A 25,539-nucleotide genomic window follows, 5' to 3' on the forward strand; every position below is an offset into this window, starting at 1 on the left:
CATCAACCCGAAAGAAAGTACTAGGTTCCCCCGATCTATCATCGCGCCTTGCAGTAGTTCCCTGTATATGCAAGGTGTTCCTCAAAGTTGGTTTGTAAGAGGGGGTACTTCTTCTATAGAAGCATCATTGGGTCCTTCCTATTGTTTAGCAAGCCAGTCCCATCTTAGGTTTTTCTTTTTCTATTTCTATTTCTATTCCTCTTTCTCCTCTTTGGAACATCCTGAAATTCCTCCTTTGAGACATTCCAACAATCATCAGCCATCCTGAAAATAATCTTGAACATAATATAAAGAACTTTTTTTTTTTTAATTAAAGACCTACAACAAGATCATGCTTAAAGAAATACATATATAATATTTATAAATAAAGTAAAAATATTTTTGGCTTTCAAATTTACAACCGCAGAAGAAAGCTTGAAAGAAACTGCAGTCCCACACCTTATGTGTGTCGTAACTTAATTTGTTATTATAAATTAAAAAAAATAATTTAATACACACACACTACATGACATTTACTATTGTGATCATTAAGTTTTTTTTTTTTTTAAGAAAAAAAAACTTATGTTCTAACTATATACGCACACACACACACTAAAATTGTTTGAAATACATCTATATTATAAGCTTAAAAGTAACTCTGAACACAAATGTCTATATTAGACTGACTAATTCAAAACGTTATTAGTTATTTGATCTTGGTTTAATATAAATCAAAAAATTACCTGAGCCAATAATTAACTTGTATAGTGAATTGGTTAACCAACTAGTTACTTAGACATACCGATCACCATGGAATTACTCCTTTGTAGGTAACTCTGTTTTGTAGAGGCTTTCATGAGATGTTCCGGTTGTACACTAACCTGGATATTAACCAGATTAATTGGTTAAGTAATTTATTAATGCAAATTTATATTGGACTTATGGGGTTCCATTTCTTCACCCTCAATGGCTAAGGTTGAAAATAGGAGTTTAATTTAATGTCATCAGCTCGACTTATTGACTTCTTGATTCATCATTTAATCAGAGTCACCGATGGTTGTTCCTCGAATTGTCCTCCAAAAAATAATTTCAGCATGTGACCATTTACCTTAAACTTGTTTCGGCCACTGATCTGTTGAATTTTAATAGCTCCATATGAAGTGACATTTGTAACATTGTAGGGACCTGTCCACCTGGATTTTTGTTTTCTTGGAAATAGCCTAAGCCTGCTATTATAAAGAAGTACCAAGTCTCCAATTTTAAAACTCTTTGGTTGAATCAAATTGTCATGCCTTCTTTAATTTTTTCTTTAAAAATTCTCGTTTTTTCATAGGCTCCCAACCTCGTTTATTCCTCCATTAATTTGGAGAAATCTATTTTTTCCAGCAGAGTTTAATTCATAATTTACTGCTCTTAATGACCAAAAAGCTTTGTGTTCTAATTGAACAGGCAAATGACAAGCTTTTTCAAAGACTAATCGATATGGAGATGTTCCGATTGACATTTTAAAAATCGTTCGGTATGCCCATAGAGCATCATCTAATTTTAAAGCCCAGCCTTTTCTCGAGATTCCAACCATCTTTTCAAGTATTCTTTTTAATTCGAGGTTGGATAACTCAACTTTCCCTCTAGTTTGAGCATGATATGGTGTTCCTGTTTTATGAGTCACCCCATATTTTGACAGCAACAAAGAAAATTGCTTATTGATGGAATGAGTCCCTTTATCACTAATGATGACTCGTGGTGTGCCGAACTAGTAAAAATATTTTTTCTAAGAAAATCACACACGGTACGAGCATCATTTTTTATGATAGGAATTGCTCCAACCCTCCTTGATACATAATCCATAGCCACAAGGATATATGTATAAGAGTGAGAAGAAGGAAAGGACCCATAAAATCTATTCCCCAAACATCAAATATTTCACACACCTGTATTGATTGTAGTGGCATCTCATCTCTCTTAGTGATATTGTCTGTTCTCTGACATTTATCACAATGTGCAACATATGCCCAAGCATCTTTAAATCAGAAGAATCCAGCTTCCAAAACTTTAAAGGCATTCGGTTGGCTGCATAATGTCCACCAATTGCTCCCCATGACAGTGGTAAAGTATGTTCTTCATATCCTCCTCAGATACGTAGCGTCTAATGATATTATCTGCACAATTTTTAAATAGGTAAGGTTCATCTCACAGGTAATATTTAGCATCAGACATAAGCTTTCTTCTTTGCTGATAAGTGAGATCTTGAGGTGTCCACTTTCCAACCAAGTAATTTGCGATATTTACAAACCAGGGTGGTTGAGTTACAACAGAAAAAAAAAATATGCTCATCGGGAAATTCTTCCTTTATCTCAATAAACTCAAGAGAAGGGTTCTCTAATCTAAACAAATGGTCAGCTACTTGATTTTTAGTTCTTTTCTTGTCTTTTATTTTAAGGTCAAATTCTTGCGGAAGTAAAATTCATCTTAACAATCTACGTCGAGCATCTTCTTTGCTAAGAGGTATTTTAAAGTCGCATGGTCAATAAAAAAAACAAGAACCTTGGTCCCTATTAAATAGGAACGAAACTTGTTAAATGCAAATACACTACCGCAAGAATTCTCTTTCTGTAGTTGCATAATTCAACCGAGCCTCATTTAATGTTCTACTAGCATAGTAAATGGGATGAAAAATCTTATATTTTCTCTAGCCTAAAACAGCTCCTACAGCTATATCACTAGCATCACACATGATCTCAAACGGCTGGTTCCAATCAGGGGACACAACTATAGGGGTTGTTGACAATCTTTTCTTAAGGGTTTCAAATGCCTTTAAACAATCACCTGAAATTTCAAACTTAACGTCTTAAAAAATTAGTCAGCGGTTTTGAAATCTTTGAAAAGTCTTTTATGAACTGTCTGTAAAACCTGCATGTCCTAAAAAACTTCTAATGCTTTTAACAGTTGTGGGAGGGGGTAATCTTGCTATAACATCAATTTTAGCTTTATCAACTCTATCCCTTTAGCAGTGATTTTATGTCCTAGGACAATTCCTTCTGTAACCATAAAATGATATTTCTCCCAATTAAAAATCAAGTTTGTTTCTTCACATCTCTTAAAACTAAGGTCAAGTGGTATAGATAATCTTCAAATGATTTTTCAAAAAGAGTGAAATCATCCATAAAAATCTCTAAAAAAAATTCGGTCATGTTTGAGAAAATTGCTGACATACAACGTTGAAATGTGGCAGGTGCATTACACAAACCAAATGACATTCTTCTATAGGCATATGTTCCATGGAGACATGTGAAAGTTGTCTATCCTGGTCTTCTGGTGCTATTGGTATCTAGTTATAACCTGAATATCCATCAAGAAAACAGTAAAAACCATATCCTGCTACCCATTCAACATTTGATCAATAAATGGTAAAGGAAAATGATCTCTTCTGGTGGCATCATTCAGGCTTCTATAATCAATACAAACTCTCCATCCAGTAATTGTTCTAGTAGGTATGAGTTCATTATTTTCATTTTTTATTACCATCGTAATCCGACACCTCACAAGATCATCATCTGTGGGACGATGTCACAAACTATACTAGAATTTGAAGAGTACGAGTTGAAATTATCTATGCACTAGGCGCTTGTCAGCGACACATTCTTAATTGCACAGTACCCCGGATGCGAGCATCCATTTCACCCACCCCGCTCTAATATGATGTGCTACATCATTATTAATCTCTCCGTTTTCTTGAATTATGGACTCAAGATACTTAAAACTTCCTCTATAGGATATGACTCATGCATTGATCTTCACTCCCCCCCCCCCACCATGTGTTACGTCACTGAGCTTGCACTCCTAGGTACTTTGTCTTAGTCTTGCATAACTTGAAATCTTTAGACTCCAGGACCTATCTCCAAACTTCCGTCCTATCGTTAACTCTACCGCGCGTATCGTCAACTAAAACTATGTCGTCTGCGAATAACATACACCACAACACCTTCCTTTGAATTTGAGATGTGAATTCGTCCATCACTCAAGCAAATAGGAACGATTACGCAAATAGGAACGGGCTAAGGGCTGATCCCTGGTACAACCCCATCATGATCGGAAAGTGTTCTGAGTCATCTCTCACTGTTCTAATCTGGATCTTAGCTCCATCATACGTGTCAATAATTTCCTTAATGTAAACCATATGTACACCTCTAGACTCCAAACATCTCCAAGTACCTTCCAAGGGACTTTATCATATGTCTTTTCTAAGTCAATGAACACTATGTGAAAATTTCTCTTCTGTTATTTACTGCTCCAACAGCTTCCTTACGAGATGAATGACTTCTGTATTTGATTGCCTCGGCATAAATCCAGACTTGTTTTTAGAGATAGATACACACCTTCTCATCCTCATCTCTACCACCCTCTCCCAAATTTTTATAGTATAGGTTAGTATCTTGATACCCCTATCGTTGTTGCAATTCTAAATATAACCCTTGATCTTGTACAACAGAATCATTGAACTCCACCTCAATACTACTGACATTTTAGCTGTCTCAAAAATGACATTAAACAACCCAGTCAGCCACTCCGTACTTGTCTCACCTGCATTTTTTCAAAACTCAACTGGCATCTCGTCTAGTCCGGTCGCTCTTCCCTCTTCGTCTTACGAATAGCCCCCCTAACCTCTGTAGCCATTATGCATGTACAGTACCCAAAATATCTACGACTCTTGGAATGTTCTAACTTCCCTAACACGATCTCTATCCCCTTCTTCGTTTGAGAACTTATGTAAATACGTCTGTCATCTCCGTGTAATGTGTGCCTCTTCTACCAAGCTTTATTTATTCTCATGCTTGATGCGCTTTACTTGGTTCTGGTCATGGGCCCTCCTCTCTCTTACCTTGGCGAGCCTATACAATTTTGTATCCCCACGTATGCACTCGAGCTCTCTATACAGATGCTCAACTACTGTTGTTTTTAGTCGCTGTGATCGCTAACTTCGCCTCCTTCTTAGTCGTCCTATACTCTCCCTATTCCTTCTTTTGTCCTCCCCGTCTAAGCTTCACATTAACACCGTGTAAACAACTCTCTTGGCTTTCACTTTTTCTAAGACCTCTCCTCTCCATTCCTGATGACAAAGATAATTAAAGTATCTATAAGATTGTGAATGTTAATTTGAAGTGTCTATTTATATATTTTGTACAATATTAAAATTTCATTTCAATTTAAGTGTCTTACTTTTCTTTTTAGTCCGTCTCAAGAGAGTGTCTCTTTTTATATTATTAAGTTGACAATTCCAACCTCCAACATGACAAGTTATAACTACAGATTTAAAAGATATTTTAATACATTATACAAAATTTTAATTTAGGATCATAACATTCAAAAGTGTTTATTTGTTTCTTAAAAACTTTATATCTAGTAAAACTAAGACACTTAAATTGAGATGGAAGTAATAATATTATTATTACTATAAATATTTACTAAGACACTAAATTGAGATGGAAGTAGTAATATTATTATTACTATAAATAAATATTTTACCTATATAGATGATAGTATAATATTGGCAAAAGAAAAACATCAAGGGTGCAGTCTCTCCCTGCTTGTTCTTCAACCTAAAACCACCCCTCTTCACCAAATACTTGTATTTTATCGCTCTATATTCTCTTTTTCGACCGACCACCGGAACACCAATCAGCGTCTTAAACCCTCAACCTAACTCTCAAAACCCTAAAAAAAGGAGTATGGAGTTCCAACAACAAGCGCATCCGTACAATAGGCAACCACCACCGCCGTTACCACCGCCACCGTCGATGGGGGATCCCCACTATCCACGACCTCCGGTGCCATCACCTGCTTCATGGTCCTACTCGAGCCAATTCCAATACCACCCACCCCCTCACCCTCAGCCGCAGCAGCAGTGGGGTCCGCCCCCTCCTCCTCCATATCCTCCTCCTAATGGGGCTTATCCACCACCTCATCATCATATTCAACAACAGGCCCAGCCCCAATATCCTCTTCCCCCTCGCCCTCATGGAAATCAGGTGATGATATACTCTCTTCATTTTATTTTGCTTCTACCACTTTCTTTGGATGGATGTTACTTATTCTGTTGTTACTTTAGATACAATGTTTGTTTTCATTCCTACTTTCATTTTATTGTATTTGATCCTTAAAAACTCCCATTTTGTGTAATCGCCTGCTTACCTTGTTTCTCTTTCCCATTTTATCTCTACTTATTATCTAATAATCCTATTTTATCCTTTACATTTTCTTTTTATAGTAGCTCTACCCCGTACCCTTCTTTTCTTGCTGTTTGTTCGTGTTTCTTTCGGCAATATTATGCTCTATGTCTACCGGGAAAGAATATGTACCCGGTTTAGCCTAGTTTTTCCTTAATTACCTGGTTTAGCTCAGTTTTTCCTTAAACGTCTCTTATAAACTATTACACAAGGTGGACACATTGTTTACTGTAAGTGTATAATGTTTGTAGAATGTTTATACCATGTGTATAAGCACTGTTGCAAAAAAAAAAAAAAAAGCTGGTTATGCGAATGTAAACTGAAAATATGGCTATGTAGGTGTAATATATTACGCTGGGTTGTATATTTTTGCAAAAATTGATAGCATTTTCACCTTTTTTTAAAAAAAAAAACAGGTAACAACTATTTTCACCATTTATTTTGCTTACTCTGCTTCTAAAATGGTCCAGTTTTGTATGACTTCCAAGTTTTAGCCATCGGATGTTGTAAATTCTCTTTTTACAAGCTTATTGTAATTTGACCTACTCCAAGTCTCCAACATGATAATTACCCTCTTTTTTCAGGTTACCAACCCATCCTTCATGTAGATATTTAGCTCGAATTGGGATTGTGCAAACATTTACTGTCAGGGCATGAAACTTGAAATCTGATTGTAGTACTAGGTGGAAAATGGTACATTTTGCAAATGTTTGGATGATATGAAAACTAAAATGAGGGATAAGTTCATTGGTTATGCAGTTTCTGAAGCTAGATTAATAAAAGTATGCATTACAGATTACAATGAAGCTTGCTTATTGTTCTGTTTTATTTTTCTATTAGTCTAAGAAGAGTTATAATGTATGTCATAACTATTAACTCATATGCAAAAGTCATTTGTTTTACATCCTTGGATTATTTTTCTTATTCTTTTGGTTTGTGGATTTAAGTAATAGCTTTGATCAATGATGCTAGTTGCTGCAACTATTGTAAAAAAAACTGTGTGCTAGTGCTGATAGTTTGTTAAACTAGTGAAAAGTTAAGCTATTCTTGGTAACTAGTATGAGAGAGAGAGAAAAAGAATAAGGAATGGTAATGTTATATGGGAGTAAGTGTTCACTATTGCCTATAAGCTCTCAGTATTCATGTAGTCTCAACAAAGAGCAAAGCACATTAGAAGTAGACTAAGTAGTTGAGATTAAGGTTCTATGGTGCTGGTACTCTTATATTAGGTCTTGGTGCACGTCACTAGTACGAACTTTGGCTCAGACAAAAGCCTATTATTTTAAGTGGAGAAGGGTAAAGGACGGGCCCTTTATCCATTGAGTTTTGAAGAGTGTGTCCTGTGACCGTGGGGTTCCTCGATTATCTAAAGAAAAAAAAAAATGTCATGGAAAATTCATTACCATTTAAAAAAAAAAAGTCATGGAATATGTGGAGAGAAAAGTATCTCTTCTCTCGAGTCTAACGTCCTAAACTATGAAGCCTATTTCTTGATGTTCTTTTTCTCATTTATCTAGCCATGGCTGGCAAGGTATTTTTTCATGTTCTGATTTACTTGATGTCAGTGAAGATTATGACTTACGACAAGTCGTGCATGATTATCGAGCGTAGTTGAAGATTCATCGGCAGAAGAGGATATGAAACAAGCATTTTCATCACTGGAATGGGCATCTCTGTAGGAGATGGGAAGGATGATTCAAACATACACATATGAAGTATTCTAAAATTCCAACAACTAAAACAGATTTGTGAAAATATAAGGGATAGGAAATCAAATATATTTATTCCGGAGAATGGATACAATAAAAGATGGAGTGATATACCATCCTGCCCATACTGGGAAATTTCTTCAATCCAAGATTTAACTGTTCTAATCAACAAATTAAGTGTTATGCATAAGCTGCGAGAATCCTTCAATGGTCTGGTAGCGGTGCACAGATCTATGGTTGCCTCTAATTGAATCAAAGTTAGTCACTAAGCGGAGTACGAGAACACCCAATTCTATCAAAATGCCTTATTGGACGATTCAACGACCCAAATCTACTTCATATTTTTTTGTAAGGAATCTTTTTATTTTGTTTGGAGATTTGTGTGATAATAGAAGACATAGAGAATCCCCTGTTACACATATTGGAATGAGTCCAATATGGATATCGAGGATTGATATAGGCAACACAAAAAATTTGGGATTGAGGTGTAGTAGTCGTTATTGATGTTGGTGCATTATACTGCTTCCTTTCTGCTGATGGATTCGTTATGATATGTTTGACTAATGAATGTAAGATTCTCATGTCCTTACAGGACTGGGGCAACATGAACTGGGGTCAACAGCAAAGTTGGGGAAACTCAGGTTTGGAAATATAGTAATGATTAGAGTCTATGCTTGTTTAGCAATTCAATATGCTGGGATGCATCTGCAAGTTTACTGAAACCCATTTATGGTTGAAAATTGTTTAGAATCTGATGCAAGCTGTGTCTTCTTTCTTAATTATACTAGTTCTCAGAGTTGAGGCCAGTTCCTAAAATTTGTTGGTGTTTAACTTTTCTCTACTGCTTCTGCTTGTTGTTCTTTTGTGGCAACTCAGACATGCTTAAATGTTACCTGAAAATAATTGGACTTCTTTTGTTTGTTAGAATTCTGGAAGGGTTTCATTTCGCATACTCCAAGTTTTATGTAGTTCTCTGCAATGGTCTCTACAAGTGTCTGTCATGTCATGTGGAACTGATCAATGCTGTCTTTTCTTGAGTCAAAAAGATAAAATCTTAGCTGTTGGTTGAGGAGGTTTGCTAAAGAAGGTATTAATCTCTTAACAAGGTTATTAGGTAATAGCCTTACCTTATTAGAAAAACAAGGTTATTAGGTGATAACCTTACCTTATTAAAAAACAAGGTTGTTAGGTCTTAGAAGGTCTATCTGCAAGGGTGGCTCAGTTGGCTAAGCATGGGGCTTTCATAATGAAGGTCTCAGGTTCGAAACCCCCTGCCTACAACAGCAGGGGATTTGCCTTCTGGGTCGAGCTCATCGCACAGGGCTTGCCTAGTGCGGGTTATCTCTCCTGTGTGGTTTGCGAGCTATTGCACAGGAGTTGGGTTTACCTTGTGTGCACCCGAAGGGTAGCGGCTCATGGGTTCCCATGTCATCAAAAAAAAAAAAAAAAAAAAAAAAAAAAAGAGGTCTTAGAAGGTCAAATTCTTGTTAAAAACTGTCATTAGGTCTTAGAAGCTTAAATATGAAAACCTAGTTCATTATTTATGGGAAGAGGTTTATTTACTGCAGTAGAATTTAGGGGCTCTCTTTTACATTAGAACTCTAGGATTGGCTCCCTCCGTCGGGCCCTTCCTGTACCTTTAGGCTTTTATTTCTCTTTAGCTCTGGCCAAATTCTGACTCTGTAGCAGCAGTAATTAGTTTCTTGTGATGTACACTTGCATATTTCCTTCTAGCTTTTCTCATCATGGAGGACTCCTTCCTGCCTTTGGTTAATAATATAGAAAGATGGTTTGCTCTTTGCCTTTCTGTTCCCCTCTGGTACTTCTGTTCCCTAAAGATTAAATCTACTATTAATTAGTAGCAAATAGCAATGAAGATTGGGCTGCAAAAGCCCGAGCATGGGCTGCTTCCAAGGCTGCTAGTGACCATCAGCACCAGCACTCGCAATTTACATATGATAGCAGGCTGGACCAGCAGAGTCATTACTATGAACAATACACTCAATCTGCTGATCAACATCTCCAAGACATGCAACAACCACCAGTTCTGCCATCAAGTAATCAACACGCCATTACTCCTGTGGCACCTTCTCAGAGGGCATCGTTTGGCTATTCGCAGGAGCCCTCATTCTGCAGCTCTGGGCAATCTCCTTATGTTCTACCTTACACTGCTAGAGATGGAAATTTCACTGGAGATTCAGTTGCTTCATTCCCTCAGCAAGGCAATTCATCCATAAGTCCATTGGTCCATCAGCAGGAGGTACCTTCTAGTTATTCTTCTATTGCAGGTAAAAAAATTAATTAATATATCAATATTGCATCTGAAGTTACTGCGCTGTTGAAATTGTTTGTGTACAGGAGCGTCTATATAACTTTGTCCTGCTTGTGGCTTCTAGTTACTTGTTTGGCAAGTTGTATTACCTCGAGCCCCTTAAAACATAAAGTAGAATTTCATCCTTGTCGGTTCCTTGTCTTATATAAAGCCTCAGTGTGACGGAATTCACTTTAGATAATTGATGCTATTTTATTTTGATTTCATGGAATATGGCTCCATCGTGCTGGCATATTCTTTCCGTTGGCCGTCCTGCTAACTTTGTGTTTTGTTTTTCAGGAATACTCTTGTTTCTGATAATTTTTTCCCAAGGATTACAAAAAAAGAGGAACAGTTGAAAATTAGATACTATTTTGAAGTCCACTTGGATTGATGTTAATCAAGCTATTGGATAAACATTTAGGCAATACCTTATCAAAAAATAAAGTGACTTTTAAGCAATTTCCTTTATTCTATTCAGCTAGAGTAGGCAGAATGGATTTCAATGATCAAATAGACTTTTAAGCAATTTCCTTTATTCTATTCAGCTAGAGTAGGCAGTGGATTTCAATGATATGCTTGTACTTGTCAATTAGACCTGCTTGATTGCACATTCCTTGAATGGGCCTCTGTTTAGTTTTCTGCCCTTCTTGCTAATAGTGAACCAATGGATTTGAATCGTGACATGGAATTGGCAGAACTTTTTTGTCCAGTAATTGTTTCCTCTTCCATATCTTCTCTATTGAGATTAAATTGGAAGAGGAGGGTTGATTTGGCCGCAAGGCTTTTTGGTCTAGTGACCACAATGCGTAATGTGTGGGTTAGGCTCACCTCACGGTTTCTTATGGTGCCACAGATAAGCAATGATATTAAGAGCAGAAGAAGAGGCGGGCCCATTATCCACCTAGTGTTGAACTGTGCCCCACTGGTCCTTGGGATTTCTCAGTTATTTAAAAAAGCTGGTGGAGAGGATTCAATTTATTTGAAGATTTGGTTCTCATATATTGCATTAGTGTTATCTAAGTAGCCTGACAATTATCTGAGTGATAAGCTGAGATTAAGTCTAAAAGGAATTGAAAGTTGTAGGAAACATATAACTTATGAAGGACTACAAATATTATGGGGCACATGAAAAATGCAAATTAGAATGGCAAAGTATATTTCTGTTTGCAAAAAAAAAACCAGCAGCTCTTGCACTTGAAGACACAGTTTTTTAGAGGGTTTTACAAATTCAATTCTTTTTGTCCATTTGCACTCTTTATCTTTTGTCCTGGTTAGCACGGCGTTGGTACCTATACCAATTACCCACCTTTTTCTTAAACTAAAATATCAAATATTTCAAATTGTGAAAGATTGTAATTAAAAATCATTCATTTATTATTCTTCTTTCCCTCAAACTATTTGTTTTGTTCTGCCTTCATGTCTAGAAAGGTTTTGTAGGAGATGTCAGCGTTATATCCATAAAGTTATTGAATAAGCGAAAAACCCAAAAAATGGAGGACCAGATTCTCGAGCAGTATAAGTTTGATGCTGCTGACAGAGGCTCTTTTTGAAGTGTTCTTTGCCTATATATGATTGTTTCACCTTCAACACTTTCGTTGCATGTGTAGCTAAAGACCTTTGCCTGATCAACTATACTAGGGAAATAGTGCAAGCATAAAATAATAATTAGTCGAAAGATTAAGGTTCTGTTGAAAGCAATACATTATTATGTAGTTCTAATGTACAGTTTATGCATGAGATATAGAACTTTACCTCACAGTGGTGAGACTTCTCTTTTAATGTCTTAAAACTGTTTGACACCTCTTGCACGATCGAACCACCATTTTCATAGGAGTTAGTAGGCCGGTTCTTGTAGCAGTTTGTTTGTCATGTTTCTTAACATATCACGGAGTTGAGAATCCTCTACATTTCTGAAGTTCAGGAAATGTTACCTTAGTCTTTGTGGTTGCAAATACAATAGTAGAAGTTTACAGAGTAAAATTGTTTGTCGATTTGCAAGTCTTAGTTTCTGAATGCCCATTCTATTGTCAGGTAAAGAAGAGGTTGGGAATCAAAATGAGGCTTTCTATGGTTCTTCATCTTTGCCTGCCAGCTCTACTCAGCAGCATTACGCACACCTAATGTCAGCACCCAATAAAGCTGCAGTGACGGAAGAGCGTCATTACGTGATGGGTCCTGATCTTAGTGATCGACCTTTGGATTTTGCACCTCGTTTTAATCATGAGCATGACCAGCATTCCCAGCCCTATTATGTCCGTGCTGATTCAGGGGGCTCTGTGGGGGGTGCAGATCCTGTTTCAGCAATGCCTTCCAATTATACATGGCCTTCTTCTTCTGCTCCTGGTGCTGCTGCGTATCCTCCTCTTCCTCCAGTACCTCCAGTTGGGTCCCAGGTTTTAGTTTTAACTCCAAGGTTAACTTAAACCCGATGATCTAGAAGCCATGATAGAGCTTCCCTATTGTCATTTTTATATCGCAGGTTGATCCTTCTGTTGTTGGAGCTTCTCCAGCCCCTGAACACACTGCACCACTCTTTGGAAGGGCACAGACTTCAAGCTTCCATGCAACTGTTCCGTCAGTTGGTGCCCACTTTGGTGTTGGTGCCGGTGCCACCCTGCATCCTTCAGCAGCTTTTCCTGCTGATGCATATGGGATTGCTGATCGCCCTAAGAAGGTTTGTATACTTGTTCTACGGGCTTTCAGTTTGTAAACTATAGAGTCATGATTCATCTGTATTATTTGTCTCGTATTTTTTAGGCTGCTGTTCCAAACTGGCTTAGAGAGGAAATAATAAAGAAGAAAGCTGTCATCACAACTTCAGCTCCAGACCTTCCAAAGGAGGATTCACAATCTATTGAAGATGAAGGTGTCGATAAATCTTATCGGAAAGGTGACCAGGCTGATAGCAAAAGCATAGATTCTTCAAGGTCAACCGAGGAAGAGGATGATGATGAGGTTTTTTACTTTTCCTTAATTACTCATTTGGCAGAAGATGATGTTTTTTGGTTGAATTTGTTTCTTGTAGGAAATCTGTTTACTTGGTTTAATATACCCTTTTTTGGACTATACTGTTCCAATGAATATATAGTGTTGAAGCTTTCCCTTTTTTAATTTTCTTGAGTTATTCTTTTTGGGTTGTCTTTGATTATTATCTTATTCACGCCATACAATGTTTAGGCTTATTTTTTATTGTCGATTCAGGTTGAGGTGGAAGCAGCACGAACTGCAGCAATGAATCAGGAAATAAAGCGTGTCCTAACTGAAGTTCTTTTAAAGGTTATTGATGGTTAATATGTGATCGATTTCCTTATTTCGTTTTTGCAGATGTATTGACTGGATGCTGTTTTTACAGGTTACTGACGAGCTATTTAATGAGATTGCGACAAGGGTTCTTAGCGAAGAGGATCTCACTGTTGATGGTTGGTGTCTTCCTTTTTCAAATCCTTTCCTCTTTAAATTTCTTCTTTTTCCCTTTCATTGACTAAGTTGGTCTTTTTCCTCCCTTAAGTTGAGCAAAAAACTAGTGGTGCTAGTCAGAAGGTGTTAGCATCTGTTCAAGCTGTTACAACTCCCAAGGCCTCTGCCAAGGTTCTGATACCAGTCAAACTTAAGGATGCTGATTCTGCTAATGCCAGTGAAAAGTCTATTTCCACTTCTCCTGGGGATCTATTAGGCCTTGCTAACTATGCATCCGATGATGAGGATGGCAATGAAAGCCCGAGTTCTGATAAGCAGAAGCCCAAAGAGCATGACAATGGAAAATCACATGAAGAATCTGAGGAGCATGATAGATCTCCTGCAAACCTGGGGAAAGAACCTCACAAAATGAGCCCTGATGTTGGAACTGATGACAGGTCAACTAGATATTCTGAACGTGAAGATGATGGAGGCTTCTCTAAGACTGAATCCAATGTTCCGGAGGATAAGATGCCAGGTGCGAAGGATGTTGTGAAAACTGAAAAGTCATCCCAGACTCTTGACTCCAAAAAGACTAAAATAGATAATTCCAGAAGTGAAGACAGAAGAGATAAGTCGGATAAGAGCGGGAAACGTGAAGTTAGAAAGGGTTCTGGCACAAATGATAATGGTATGCACATTACAAGCTCAAAGGACAGAAGAACTGAGATAGAAGAAGGAAACCGTGGGAATCATGAGGAAACACATGCTAGAAAGGGAAAAGTGGATGATCTAGATGGTTCAAAAAATATTGTGAAGGAGAAAAGCCGTAAATCAGGGGAAAAAGCCAAGGAATCTGACTCAAGGAAAAGGCTCTCGCCCTCTAATGTCAAGGAAGAAAGAAAGGAGACAGAGAGAGACATCAGAACTGGTGTTATCACAGATAATGGTAGAAAAAGAGAGAGAACGAGGGATGAGAAAAGAGAAAAATCTAGACGAAAAGATGAAAGGGGCTCCAGCAGACGTAAAAGACATCGTTCATCGTCTATTGATAGCAGGGGTAGAGACAGCAAGGACAACTCAAGCCGTGCCAACAATCCCAGTGATGAATCTTCAGATGATTCTAGAAGGTTTATTTTTATTTTCTCCAATTTGCGCTGCAACAATTTGACCCTGACGTAATTGCTCATTTTTTTCTTGTGGATTGCAGGAAGGTGCAACCAAATAGACACAGATCACCATCACCACTCAGGTCAAGGAAAAGGTATCTTTTGAAGAGCCTGGATATTCTGATTGTTTCCATTAACTCAAATATCAAGATCATATGTTTTATTCACTAATTATTTCACTGTTTGTTGGTCATGGTCTTCCGCTTCCCTGGGAAATGACATCTTTTTTCTTAAAATTTATTTATTTTTAATTAACTGTTCACTACTTAATTCGGGTTAGTAATGTGAGGGGATGGGGTAGTTCCTACTACATGCAAACATTTCTGACTGTCTCATCTTCCGTTCAACAAGGTATATGAGTCTTTACAGATATTGTGGGAACAAGCTAACATCAGGCAAAGATCAAGCAGGCAACTTGCTGCTGAGTGAAAAAATTACTATATTTCCAACAAGAGAGTAATTATTTTGGGAACGTCAAAGCAATTTCCCTTAGGCGTTACTGCTTTGGTTCTAAACATATTACTCCCTCCATTTTATTTTATATGGCAGTATTTGACTAGACATGGATCTTAAGAAAGAAAGACTTTTGGAACATACTAGAAGTATTGTTGGAACTTGTGGTTTTAAACATGCTAAAGTTAGAGTTTCCAGTTATAGTAAAATATCATTCTTTCCCGAAAAGATTCCAGAACAAAAAAGAGGAGCATCCTAAAAAATGAAATGGACGGATTAGAATTTTTTGATTGAGATGAGAACTTGACTGAATCTAGTAAAGACTTTACTTTAAAGATCGCTTGTGAATATAAAGCTAGTGCGATCAATTATTTGATGAATAACATCCATGGATGTGTGGACAAATGAAAACAACGCATTCGATGGAAAAGACTCTGCAGTTGAGTCAATAGTAATTAAATATGTTTAGGAGGCTGGCAGCAAAAGGTATGATGAGAGTTTACTCGTTACATCCTGGTACTTGTGGGTTAAACATCTAAGCATACCACAGACTAGTCCTGGTTCCCCTTCTGAGTGCATTGAAATAGCCGATAGCTTGGACTTGTAGTAAAGATAACGTCAGAAGAAAATAATGAACAATGTATCACTGCCACTGACTCCTAAGATGTATTCCTGTCAGTTTCATCATGGTGTTATTATCTGGTTTGATAGCTTTGTACAATCAATTTAGCATCACTAATTTGTAAGTGCATCTCCATATATCTTTGCAAGTGTTGTAAGTGTCATCTATCTGATTTAACATCCAAGCGTTCTGTGGAGTTGGAGGCTCGATAGGTTATTCTCCCACTTAAAGATGCGTGCCCTTGTTGGATGAGTAGTCCCTTGATGTTTTTCATATTATTTAACTTATAAAAGAAGTACTAATACCATGTATTCTAGTGATCAATAAATTAATTACTCAGGCTTAAATTGTGTACTCTGTTGTCACCTGCTTTTTGCTAGTGTCATTGCTTATGCCGTAGTGAGTGGTCCCTGTGGACATGATTATTAGTCTTATAGTTTCGATGCATATGCCTTATAAAAACCAAAATGCTTGATAGAGAACTCCTATTTATTGTACTTCCAAAGAAAATCCATAATTAGGGTAATCGCTTGTGATTCCAAATTGTTGTGCTCATGTCCTCTGTGATATCTTTTCTTTAAGGTGGTTTTTGAAGGGGTGATGTGTCATCTCAAGAAAAATTATAGGAGTTGGACAAATTTCTTTGTTGAATACCCTTTATGCTGATTTTAGCCCTTTCAATGAATTACCCAAATCAGGAAACGACCTCTCTACCTTCACAAGGTAGGGGTAAGGTCTGCGTACACACCACCCTCCCTTGACCCCAGTTGTGGGATTACACTGAGTATGTTGTTGTTGAATGAATTACCCAAATCTTTGAGATGGGATGACTTTCTGTTGAATTTAGAGGTTTTCCTTTTCACATGGAATATTTAGGTAAAGCTTTAATGTTTCGATAACGTATTCCCTCACAAGGTTACTAAGCCAGTTTTCTTTCTCACATGCTTAAAAGGATTATGCAATTCTATTTTCAAACCGGTCCAAATTCCGCAATTATAGTTGTTTTAAAATTGTTTGCTGAAAGAGTAGAGTCGTCGCTTCAGTAAGTTTAAGTGTAAATGAAATTCCCTGTCATGGGGTTTGTCAAACATCAATAAAATTATTTGCCTTGTCAAAAGAAAATGTGTAATGAAATTCCTGAAATCTATTAGTCTTGAATCTTGTAATACTCAACCATCTAAAGCTACTTTGTGGATAAGTGGCTTCTTTTATAGTTTTATTATAGTTTCATATCCGTGACAAACTTTATTTTAAGGGTGTCTTTGGTTTTTTTTTTTTTTTTTGGGAAATATTTTCCTAGAAAATAAGTGGTTTTGGTACAAGGGGGCTGGGGATGGCCGAAGTGGGGTTGGGTTGGGGGTAGGATGGGGAGGGTCAGACCCGTCAATTAGAGAGTTCCGGATAATGTTTTCCATCTTGGTAGAGAAGTCATTTTCCTGAAATTGGAGGAAAATGAGTTTATAAGAAAAATATTTTTCTAACCACTTAAGCCAAAACCAAACATGGGAAAATTGAAAAACATTTTCTAGAATGTTTTCCTCTAAACGAAGCACACCCCAAGTACCATTACTTATAAAGGGATTGGTAAAGATGCCTACTTAAAGCTGCAATTGATTAATGACTTTTTGATTCAATTTTTTAATGATAAGAAGTAGCTTAATGATGTGACTACTTTATTGTTTGATAAATTCTTCTTTTTTTTTTTAGACTGGTAACATGTTTGATAAATTCTTCTTAAGCAGCTATTATTACGGGATTTTGAACCAGGAAGTAGTACTCCCATCAAGAGGAAAAAACTACAAACTGACTCCACTGTTTGAATATGTGGAATTTATGTATTCTGAGCCCTTTTCAAGATTGAGGCAATTCCACCTCAGAATCCTTTGACAATCATCATTAGCTATATATTATAACTTATTAATAACAATGCAGCCATACAGAGGTCAAAGTCTTCTGTAGCCTGAGTCTGACTGTATACAAGGCTGAGAATATGTGTCCAAAATATTGTATCTTTTTGTCACCACTTACTGGTTTAGCATGTAATCTTTTGATTTTTAGACATGTTTCGCGGTCTCCTCATAGCAAGCACTCTCAGCGCAGGCATTCTCCTTACGCTGCTAGTGAAAGTATCAGGTATCTTGTTGGGTGTTCTTAAATTTCTCTTGATATTTTCTACTTAATCATCCATCAGCATAGCTAATAACATACAGGTGAATTAATCTAATAAAAGCACTTCAGGAATTTTATCTTGTTTATAAGCTGGTCCATGTAATGGCAGGGGAAGGAGGTCAAGGTCGAGATCAAGATCAAGATCAAGGTCTCCTGTTCGTAGGAAAAGATGAGCAAACGAGTACGTGGAGTCAAGACAGAGTAATGAAGGCCAATAACCTCGGATACTCTTATTGTCCATGGCCTTTGGCTGTTAAGTAGAGAGTGGATGCTGCACCAGTTGACCTGTTTGAAATCCTCTTTACTGCCTTGGGCTGTTAAGTTTGACAATAGATATGCAAGTTGACGTATTAAAATCCTTGGTTCCAGGTTGTGGCTGCCAGGAGCAAAGCTGCGATACCCTTATGCAGAGGATTAATGATATGAGAGGTTTATAGTGTCTGTATCTGTTATCAGCTCGTCCGTTGTTGACATTTGCGACAGCTTATTAATTATAATGTTGAGGTTGATAATTTTGTTAGCTGTAAATTGTATTTGGAGGTTGAGGTGTCTGAAGAGGAGGTGAACCAACACTTGAACATCCATGTGACCTTTTTCCATTTGGTATTAATATTTTTTGGAAGTTGGGAAGTCCCGGATCCCCATTATTATGCAAGCTTATATTACTATATTGTTTCATTGAGTTAAAAAAATGGAATATTAGGCATTATGTACTGAAGAAGAGCATTGTGTCTGGGAAAGTGAAAGTGAGAAGGGATCTATGCTAACTTGTGGACATGCTTATAATGTAGAAGTGTCAGCTATTTAGTTGGATTGTTTCCTAGGGTTGCTATTTTATGTAAGGATGGCTGATAAATCACCTTGTAAAGTGTAAATGCCTGTCAAGAAGGAAACGCAAAGAAAAACTTGATCAAGTGTGGATCAACTAAGGAACAATATTAATAATTTTAGAATTTGTATTTTATTTTGGTCATCTGAAGTTAAAGAAAGGGGGAAAAAAAAAGCATTTTTGGTTAATATGTTATTTTTTCTAGTGTACTGTATGCATTAGCATTTTTTTCCCTTCAATTTTATAAAGCTAATTATATTATCGCATGTTCTATAATTTGCTTTAAGGATAATTATTTACTTGTATTCGGATGAAAAGGTCTAGGATATAGTTGAATGTGTTTAGGATTCTTGTTGAAAAAACCGACTATTTTTTCAGTTGGTATGTAGAGTTTGATCAATTGTATGTCAACCAGGCAATCTTCTCTCATATGATGTTTGTATGCCATATATAACGGAAATATCTATATTTATTTTGTGTCAGCATTAAACTAATAAGTGATCAACTAATACAAGCAAAAGTGAACTTATTTTTAGTGCATTAGACAAGTAAAGTGAAGGGAGTGAGTATAATACAAATGTTCCATAATGGCGGATTGGCAGTTCCAATTGCACTCAGCATTAAAATAGTGAAGAAAATGGTGACATTCGTTGACCCTTAAAACCTACGGTTGCCTGCCTAACGCAAATACCTCACATGTTTTTAGCTTCTTCTCCACTAAAATGCTTTTCTCACGGCGTTGCTACTGCTGCCACTGTCCCAACTCCTCACTTTTTCACTTCTTTTTATCGGTTAAAGCTGCATAAAAACAAGATCATGAAATCTCCAACCCCTCATTCTTTTCACTAACAACAATGAACTTCTTTCAGTCTACTATTCTCTTCCCATTTCTCTACAACAACAAGGTCCATTTCATCAAACCTTTCATCTTTATGCATTCATTATGTTCTTTTGTTATCAATCACTATTTATTTCTTTATCCATTTTAGCAAAATTTTCGGCCATCTGCTTTTACTATGCTACTATGTTGTTTATTGTCAATCAAGATGGAATTTTTCCCTCTTCAACAAAGTTTTCAGCTTTATGTATTTGCTATGCTACTTTGTTCTTTGTTATCAATCAAGATTGATTTCTTTCTCCATTTCAGCAAAATTTTCAGCTCTCTGCTTTTACTGTATTATTACTGTCTTGTTTATTGTCATTCTAGATGAATTTTTTTTCCCACTTCAACAAAGTTTTCAACTTTTTCAAGATTGAATTCTTTTTCTCCATTTGCAACAAAGCTCTCAGCTTTCTGCATTTTACTATAACACAGTTTGAATTTCGAGAGTCAAACAATTTAATTTTGACCTTGAATTCAGGCATGAAATCTTTAGTTTTTGAAATAAAATTACATATGTCACAATAATTGACAATTCAAAATATTTGTCAAAGAAAGACTTGTTTTGAATCTCAAAATCCGAAAGGTGGCATATAAATTGGGACGGAGGGAGTACGTTCTTTAGCATCAATCATTATTGATTATTTTTTCCACTTCAATAAAGCTTTTAACTTTATGCATTTACTGTGCAATTGTGTTCTTTAATTCTCAAATCAATATTGTTTTTTTTTCCCTCTCATTTGGTGGATTCACAGGCAGAGAAACCTGGGTTGTGGTTGATTTGGCTATGGGGGTTTATCTTAATTGGTGTCTCCTTTTATGCTACTCAAATTATGCCATTGCCATCTTCTTTTAAAGGTCAGATAAAAAAGACCATACTTTTCAATGGTGAATTGAATGGTCCCACTATTACTATATTTACAGCACCAAGGCCTTTTATGGGTACTGTTGGGGAAAGGCAGGCTGTTGCTATTCAATCTTGGCTTGGCTTATCACCAGATATTAGTATTGTTCTTTTCAGTCATGATCCTTCAGTTTTCTCCTTTGCTGGATTATTAAGTCCCCGGGTATCAGTTGAGCCAAACATCGATTTCACGTACGACTTTTACTTTTGTTTCTTAGTTAATCTCTTCTTTGCAAGTAATTTTGGTGTTTTCACTGTCCTATTATTTTTTAGTACTATGAAGTCACAAAACTGCATTAATCATAATAGTTAAATCACCTTGATGGATATGCTTCGTTGCTATAGTGGGACGTTCAGTGACTTGGCTGTTATAACAGATAAAGTTCAGCTACTTTAATAGGAGAAAAAATAGTTGTCTTTACTATTATTGCCCGTAAAGTTTAGTTAGTTTAATGAGACAAAAGTTTTTGTTTACCTGAAATTAATTGTTTTTTTTTTTTTTTTTTTTTTTTTTGTTGTCAACGAACTTCACAGTTTTAACTTTTAATCTTTGAACAGTCAATCCTGCATAAAAAGGGACGCGAAGTGCTTCCGGTTAGTGAGGTAGTAAGAGGAGAGCGGGTGTTACTGTTTGCAGTATTTGCATTTTTCTGCTAAGAGGCTGCATATAATCTCTGGTACTATGCTGATACTGGAATTTCTTGCTGCCAAAAGTTGGACTTCTATATAAAGCTTGGATTTGAACTGATAATTATATCTCTAATGGTTGGATACGTTTATAGATAACACAAACATTGGGCATTTACAGAGAAATGTAAAATAGTCACCAGTAGTTAGTTAAGTTACTTTTATAACAAATGGTCCAAGTTGGTATGCAAGCTCTTAGTATATATATAAAAGAATGTATCTTGCATCTAACAGTAACTTAAGAGCTTAATACCCTAATGAAAGAGTTTGAGAAGAGGATCAATATGATGATCACTTACCTGAAAAGCTGATTTTTGGGTTGTATGTGAACTTACATTATTTTTGTCAGTTTTAGGCTTTAAATTGATATGGAAATTTTGAGTTGTTACTATAATTTTTATTTTTAGGTTCCTTGGCACACCATTTTTTCATTCCATGGTTGCAAGGTCAAAAGCATCATCTTCAGATGTTTCTGTTGTGATTGATCCAAACACCATAATCTTGCCAGACTTCATTAAAACTATCAGACATGCTCATAGACTTGATCATGATTGGCTCCTTTTTTCTTCATCGAAAAGTGTTCCCCACTTTCCATTTCACTTGGATGCAGATGGAAAACATTGGCTCCGAGATGATGGAAGCCGAGTGAAGAACCTAAAGGTATGGTCTTACAAATGATTTGGACAGGATCAGTCCTGAGGAAACTTCTTAATTTGAGCATGCTGTTCCTGTAATTGCAGGATGTCCTTTCACAAGAATGGAAATGGAACTTTTGTGAAGGAAAAATGCTAATAGCGTGGAACAATGGAGATTTTCCTTTGCATAAAGGAGTCCTCCCCGCTTTTATATATGGGAAGGGGCTTCATAACCGCTGGCTTATAAATGAAGCTCTGCTATCTGATTTCAGATTTGTCTTTGATGCTAGTTGGGCCATTTCAAATTTCTACCTTAATGACCTTGACCAGGATTTCGATCGTGCAAGTGAAGATTTTCTTGACCTGGCTACTGGAAAAAGGTTTTGGGAAGTTGCAGGGAACTCCAATCTGGCAATGCTTTATGGATCATTATATTTCCATGAACAGAACTTCTCTAACATATTTAGACTTCTCCAGTGTGGAGGACACTATCTCTTCATAAATTCCGCACAATTGGTTGTTTACCCTTTGAGATACAAAGGATCATTGAGTTTAAGAAACGAAGTATTGTTCAAGTCAACAAGAGAGAAAAATATTTTGGAATGCATTGATACTGTCAGATCAACTGAGCGAGCTAAAGATTGCTCTGTGAAGGACCACTTGAATGTGTCGATCCCGATTTTGTTTCCATTATCTTTAGAAACACTACTGTCCCTTCGTGCAGACAAAAATAAGACAGTTGTGCTAGCAGTTGTTGGGTATAATTACAAGGACATGCTAATGAGTTGGGTCTGCAGGCTGAACCATCTCCAAATCTCTAACTTTTTGGTCTGTGCTCTTGACGATGATATATATGATTTCTCCATCTTTCAGGTAATTTTTTTGTTTATTAGCTAATATTCTCCACGCTAATAGGTTGAACCATTACGGCAGCTCAGTAGTAGCTCGCTCATTTATCTTTCCGACTGCCGCCATTTATTATGAATAACCAAATTTCTGTTGGAAATTATATGTCTGACACCATACAGAGAATGTTAATATTTCACCTCCCTCCCTTCTGTTACCACTTACTAAATAACTAAGATGAACTTGTATTTTCTAGGGCCTAGCCGTCTACAAGTATGCCAATCTTGAAACCAATATCAGCTTTGACAACTGTCATTTTGGAACTGAGTGCTTTCAGAAAGTAACCAAAGTTAAGTCCAGAATGGTTCTGCAGATACTGAAGCTAGGTTACAATGTATTAATGAGCGATGTTGACATTTATTGGTTCAAGAATCCACTCCCCTTGCTTAGCTCGTTTGGCCCTGCAGTTCTTGTGGCACAATCAGATGAATACAAGTTGACAGGTATTTATGTATTTCCCTTTGAAGGACATTATTGAAAGACGAAATTGGGAGTGCAAAAAACTACTCCCTTTGTCCTGCTTTATGTGACACTTATTACTTTTCAAGATTTAAACTGTATGAACTTTGACCAACAGTTTAAAATGTATTTTTTCAACATATTGACATGAGAAGAATTGCAACTTATAGTACTTGTAGTATAGTTTCTGAAAATCTAAATTTTAATTTTAAAATATTGAGTTGATCTAGTCCAATTTAGCTTCAAAGATTAGTCAAATTGATTCTCAGGAAGCGAAAAGTGCTACATAAATTGGGACGGAGGGGGTAGTTAATTGGTGGGATTCATCTTCAGGAGGAAGATATCTTCTAATCACATGCTTGTGCTGTTAGAATATAAACTGTTACCAGCCTTGATTTAAGCTAATTGTCTCATTATTTTGTGCACAAATATGCACGGCTCAACTACAGGACCTATAAACTTACCTCGACGTCTGAATTCTGGGTTCTATTATGCTTATTCGGATGCTATGACTATTGCTGCTCTTGAGAAGGTTGTGAAGCATGCAGCAAACTCAAATCTCTCTGAGCAACCAAGCTTCTATGATACATTGTGCGGGGAAGGTGGATACAATCGCATAGATGACAGCAGATGCTTAGAACCTCAAACGAACCTGACCGTTCAATTCCTTGACAGAGACCTCTTTCCGAATGGCGCATATAAAGATCTTTGGCAAGAAAGAAATGTGAAGGAAGCCTGCTTGGTGAAGGGTTGTTTTATTATTCATAACAACTGGATTAGTGGGAGAAGGAAAAAGCTAGAACGTCAAGTGCCATCAGGGCTCTGGGAATACGATATGAGCACAAGCATGTGTTTGCAGACGTGGCACAAAACAAAATTTGTATATTTTTGAAACAACAAAAACTTGGATGCTTTTGCTGCTTCTTGTGTCATGGAAAGCTTTGGTTTTGCCGGTTGAGGAGAATACAAAGAGATTTTATTGTTGGAGGATATAATTTTATATTTGGCCTTTGGAGTTATCACTTGATTCATTTGAGATAATGTTAAGTTCATCATGGCTGGCCTAGAGAAACAAAATATGTTTATTATGCTGGAGACCTTGTTTATATAGAGATATCTGACTGCAACTACGCTCCTATTTTTTCTGTTTCTGATCCATGATGCTCGTAATTTTTGTGGCTTTCTATTTGCTGGAAATGCTGAAGCTTTGTGGTAACAAGTCAGGACGAGGCCGGAATACCGACAGAGAATCTGAGAAAAGGAAAAAGTTGAAGGAAACTGATTCTTTTAGCCTGAGTTTACAACTTAAGGATATCACTGTGCGGATAGTTCATCCTGGTGGGAAGGTAGATATGTACGAATGTGCCATTTCTGCAGCTCAGTTATTAAAGAATTATCCAGGAAGGCACGTAGCTCTGCCGGATTTTTTCAATCGTCCCCATGAATCTCTTCTCACTGCAGATGATATTCTATTGCCAGGGCAAAAGTACTTTGCAATCCCATCTAGTACGGTAGAGAAACTGAAGCGCAAAGCAAAACATCCCACTGAAACCGAGGAGCCTAAGTTGGACCGCGAAGAAGTTGTGGATGTAAACGGAGATTGCTTAGAGAACTCTGTATCTTTTGCAAAGGACTTTTATGCCTCCAAAGAGAGATGGTCCGGTTGGTTATGGAAGAAAAGGCAGCAGGAGAACAAGCCATTTGTACCTCCTATCCCCACACCAAAACCATGGAGGGCTTCGAGATGGGAACCTAATCTAAATTCAATAGAGGAGATTTCGCCATGAGTATCCTCTCATCTGATTCCCAAACCACTTTAACTATTACCAAAGAATCTGGTATGTCAATTTTTTCATGTTGTTTAACTGCAAAGTTCTATCTTCATCTAAGGAGATAATTATTTTTTCATGTCCGTTTTGATTGCCTGCTCTTTTTCTGTTGCTATCTCTCAATTTTGCGAGACTTAGTCATTATTTGCGTTGGTTACAAATGTTACGTGCTGAAAAGAAGCTGGAAAGACAAGGAAGGAGAAATACTGTATAATGTAATATTCTGTTATGTACTTGTACACCACATAAACAGACATAGGTCTGACTTTCCAAGAAATAAAAGTATCTTTGTCGTCTATAGTTGTGGCATATTTTTTCCTGTTTACATTATGCTTGCAGTGTGATCAACTTTGGAGAGTTAGATTTTAACCATTT

The 25,539-nt window shown here is 36.8% G+C and overlaps 2 protein-coding genes across 5 annotated transcripts; both read left to right on the forward strand.

The window, feature by feature from the left end:
* The first annotated feature begins 5,505 nt into the window (after window positions 1-5,505).
* On the forward strand, window positions 5,506-18,690 carry LOC132044193 (uncharacterized). 4 transcript variants are annotated; one of them, XM_059434676.1, is made up of 12 exons: window positions 5,506-6,005; window positions 8,505-8,553; window positions 9,772-10,200; window positions 12,258-12,619; window positions 12,706-12,900; window positions 12,984-13,181; window positions 13,428-13,502; window positions 13,579-13,645; window positions 13,735-14,752; window positions 14,833-14,886; window positions 17,925-17,999; window positions 18,145-18,690. In XM_059434676.1, exons 1-12 carry the CDS (start codon window positions 5,706-5,708, stop codon window positions 18,206-18,208), a joined length of 2,886 nt encoding a protein of 961 aa, XP_059290659.1. In that variant the 5' UTR covers window positions 5,506-5,705; the 3' UTR covers window positions 18,209-18,690. The 4 variants fall into 4 exon arrangements, with proteins under 4 accessions (XP_059290659.1, XP_059290661.1, XP_059290660.1 ...); XM_059434678.1 differs by having other exon boundaries at window positions 12,258-12,607; XM_059434677.1 differs by having other exon boundaries at window positions 9,775-10,200.
* A 736-nt stretch (window positions 18,691-19,426) lies between these two features.
* On the forward strand, window positions 19,427-25,460 carry LOC132044194 (beta-arabinofuranosyltransferase RAY1). The gene is made up of 6 exons (XM_059434680.1): window positions 19,427-19,769; window positions 20,500-20,840; window positions 21,743-21,995; window positions 22,076-22,843; window positions 23,073-23,319; window positions 23,785-25,460. The coding sequence occupies exons 1-6, from the start codon at window positions 19,719-19,721 to the stop codon at window positions 24,225-24,227; spliced, it is 2,103 nt and encodes a 700-aa protein (XP_059290663.1). The 5' UTR covers window positions 19,427-19,718; the 3' UTR covers window positions 24,228-25,460.
* The last annotated feature ends 79 nt before the right edge of the window (window positions 25,461-25,539 follow it).

The sequence above is a fragment of the Lycium ferocissimum genome, unplaced genomic scaffold (genome assembly GCF_029784015.1).
Source record: "Lycium ferocissimum isolate CSIRO_LF1 unplaced genomic scaffold, AGI_CSIRO_Lferr_CH_V1 ctg381, whole genome shotgun sequence".
NCBI classification, from domain to species: domain Eukaryota; kingdom Viridiplantae; phylum Streptophyta; class Magnoliopsida; order Solanales; family Solanaceae; genus Lycium; species Lycium ferocissimum.

What these genes read in the sequence shown, in the direction of transcription:
- LOC132044193 (XM_059434676.1), top strand. Translation starts at nt 5,706, where the DNA reads ATGGAGTTCCAACAACAAGCGCATCCGTACAATAGGCAACCACCACCG. An exon ending in CTCGCCCTCATGGAAATCAG is followed by an intron (nt 6,006 to 8,504) that starts GTGATGATATAC and finishes ATGTCCTTACAG; the next exon opens with GACTGGGGCAACATGAACTG. An exon ending in GCAAAGTTGGGGAAACTCAG is followed by an intron (nt 8,554 to 9,771) that starts GTTTGGAAATAT and finishes ACTATTAATTAG; the next exon opens with TAGCAAATAGCAATGAAGAT.
- LOC132044194 (XM_059434680.1), top strand. Translation starts at nt 19,719, where the DNA reads ATGAACTTCTTTCAGTCTACTATTCTCTTCCCATTTCTCTACAACAAC. An exon ending in ATGATTTCTCCATCTTTCAG is followed by an intron (nt 22,844 to 23,072) that starts GTAATTTTTTTG and finishes TGTATTTTCTAG; the next exon opens with GGCCTAGCCGTCTACAAGTA. An exon ending in AGATGAATACAAGTTGACAG is followed by an intron (nt 23,320 to 23,784) that starts GTATTTATGTAT and finishes GCTCAACTACAG; the next exon opens with GACCTATAAACTTACCTCGA.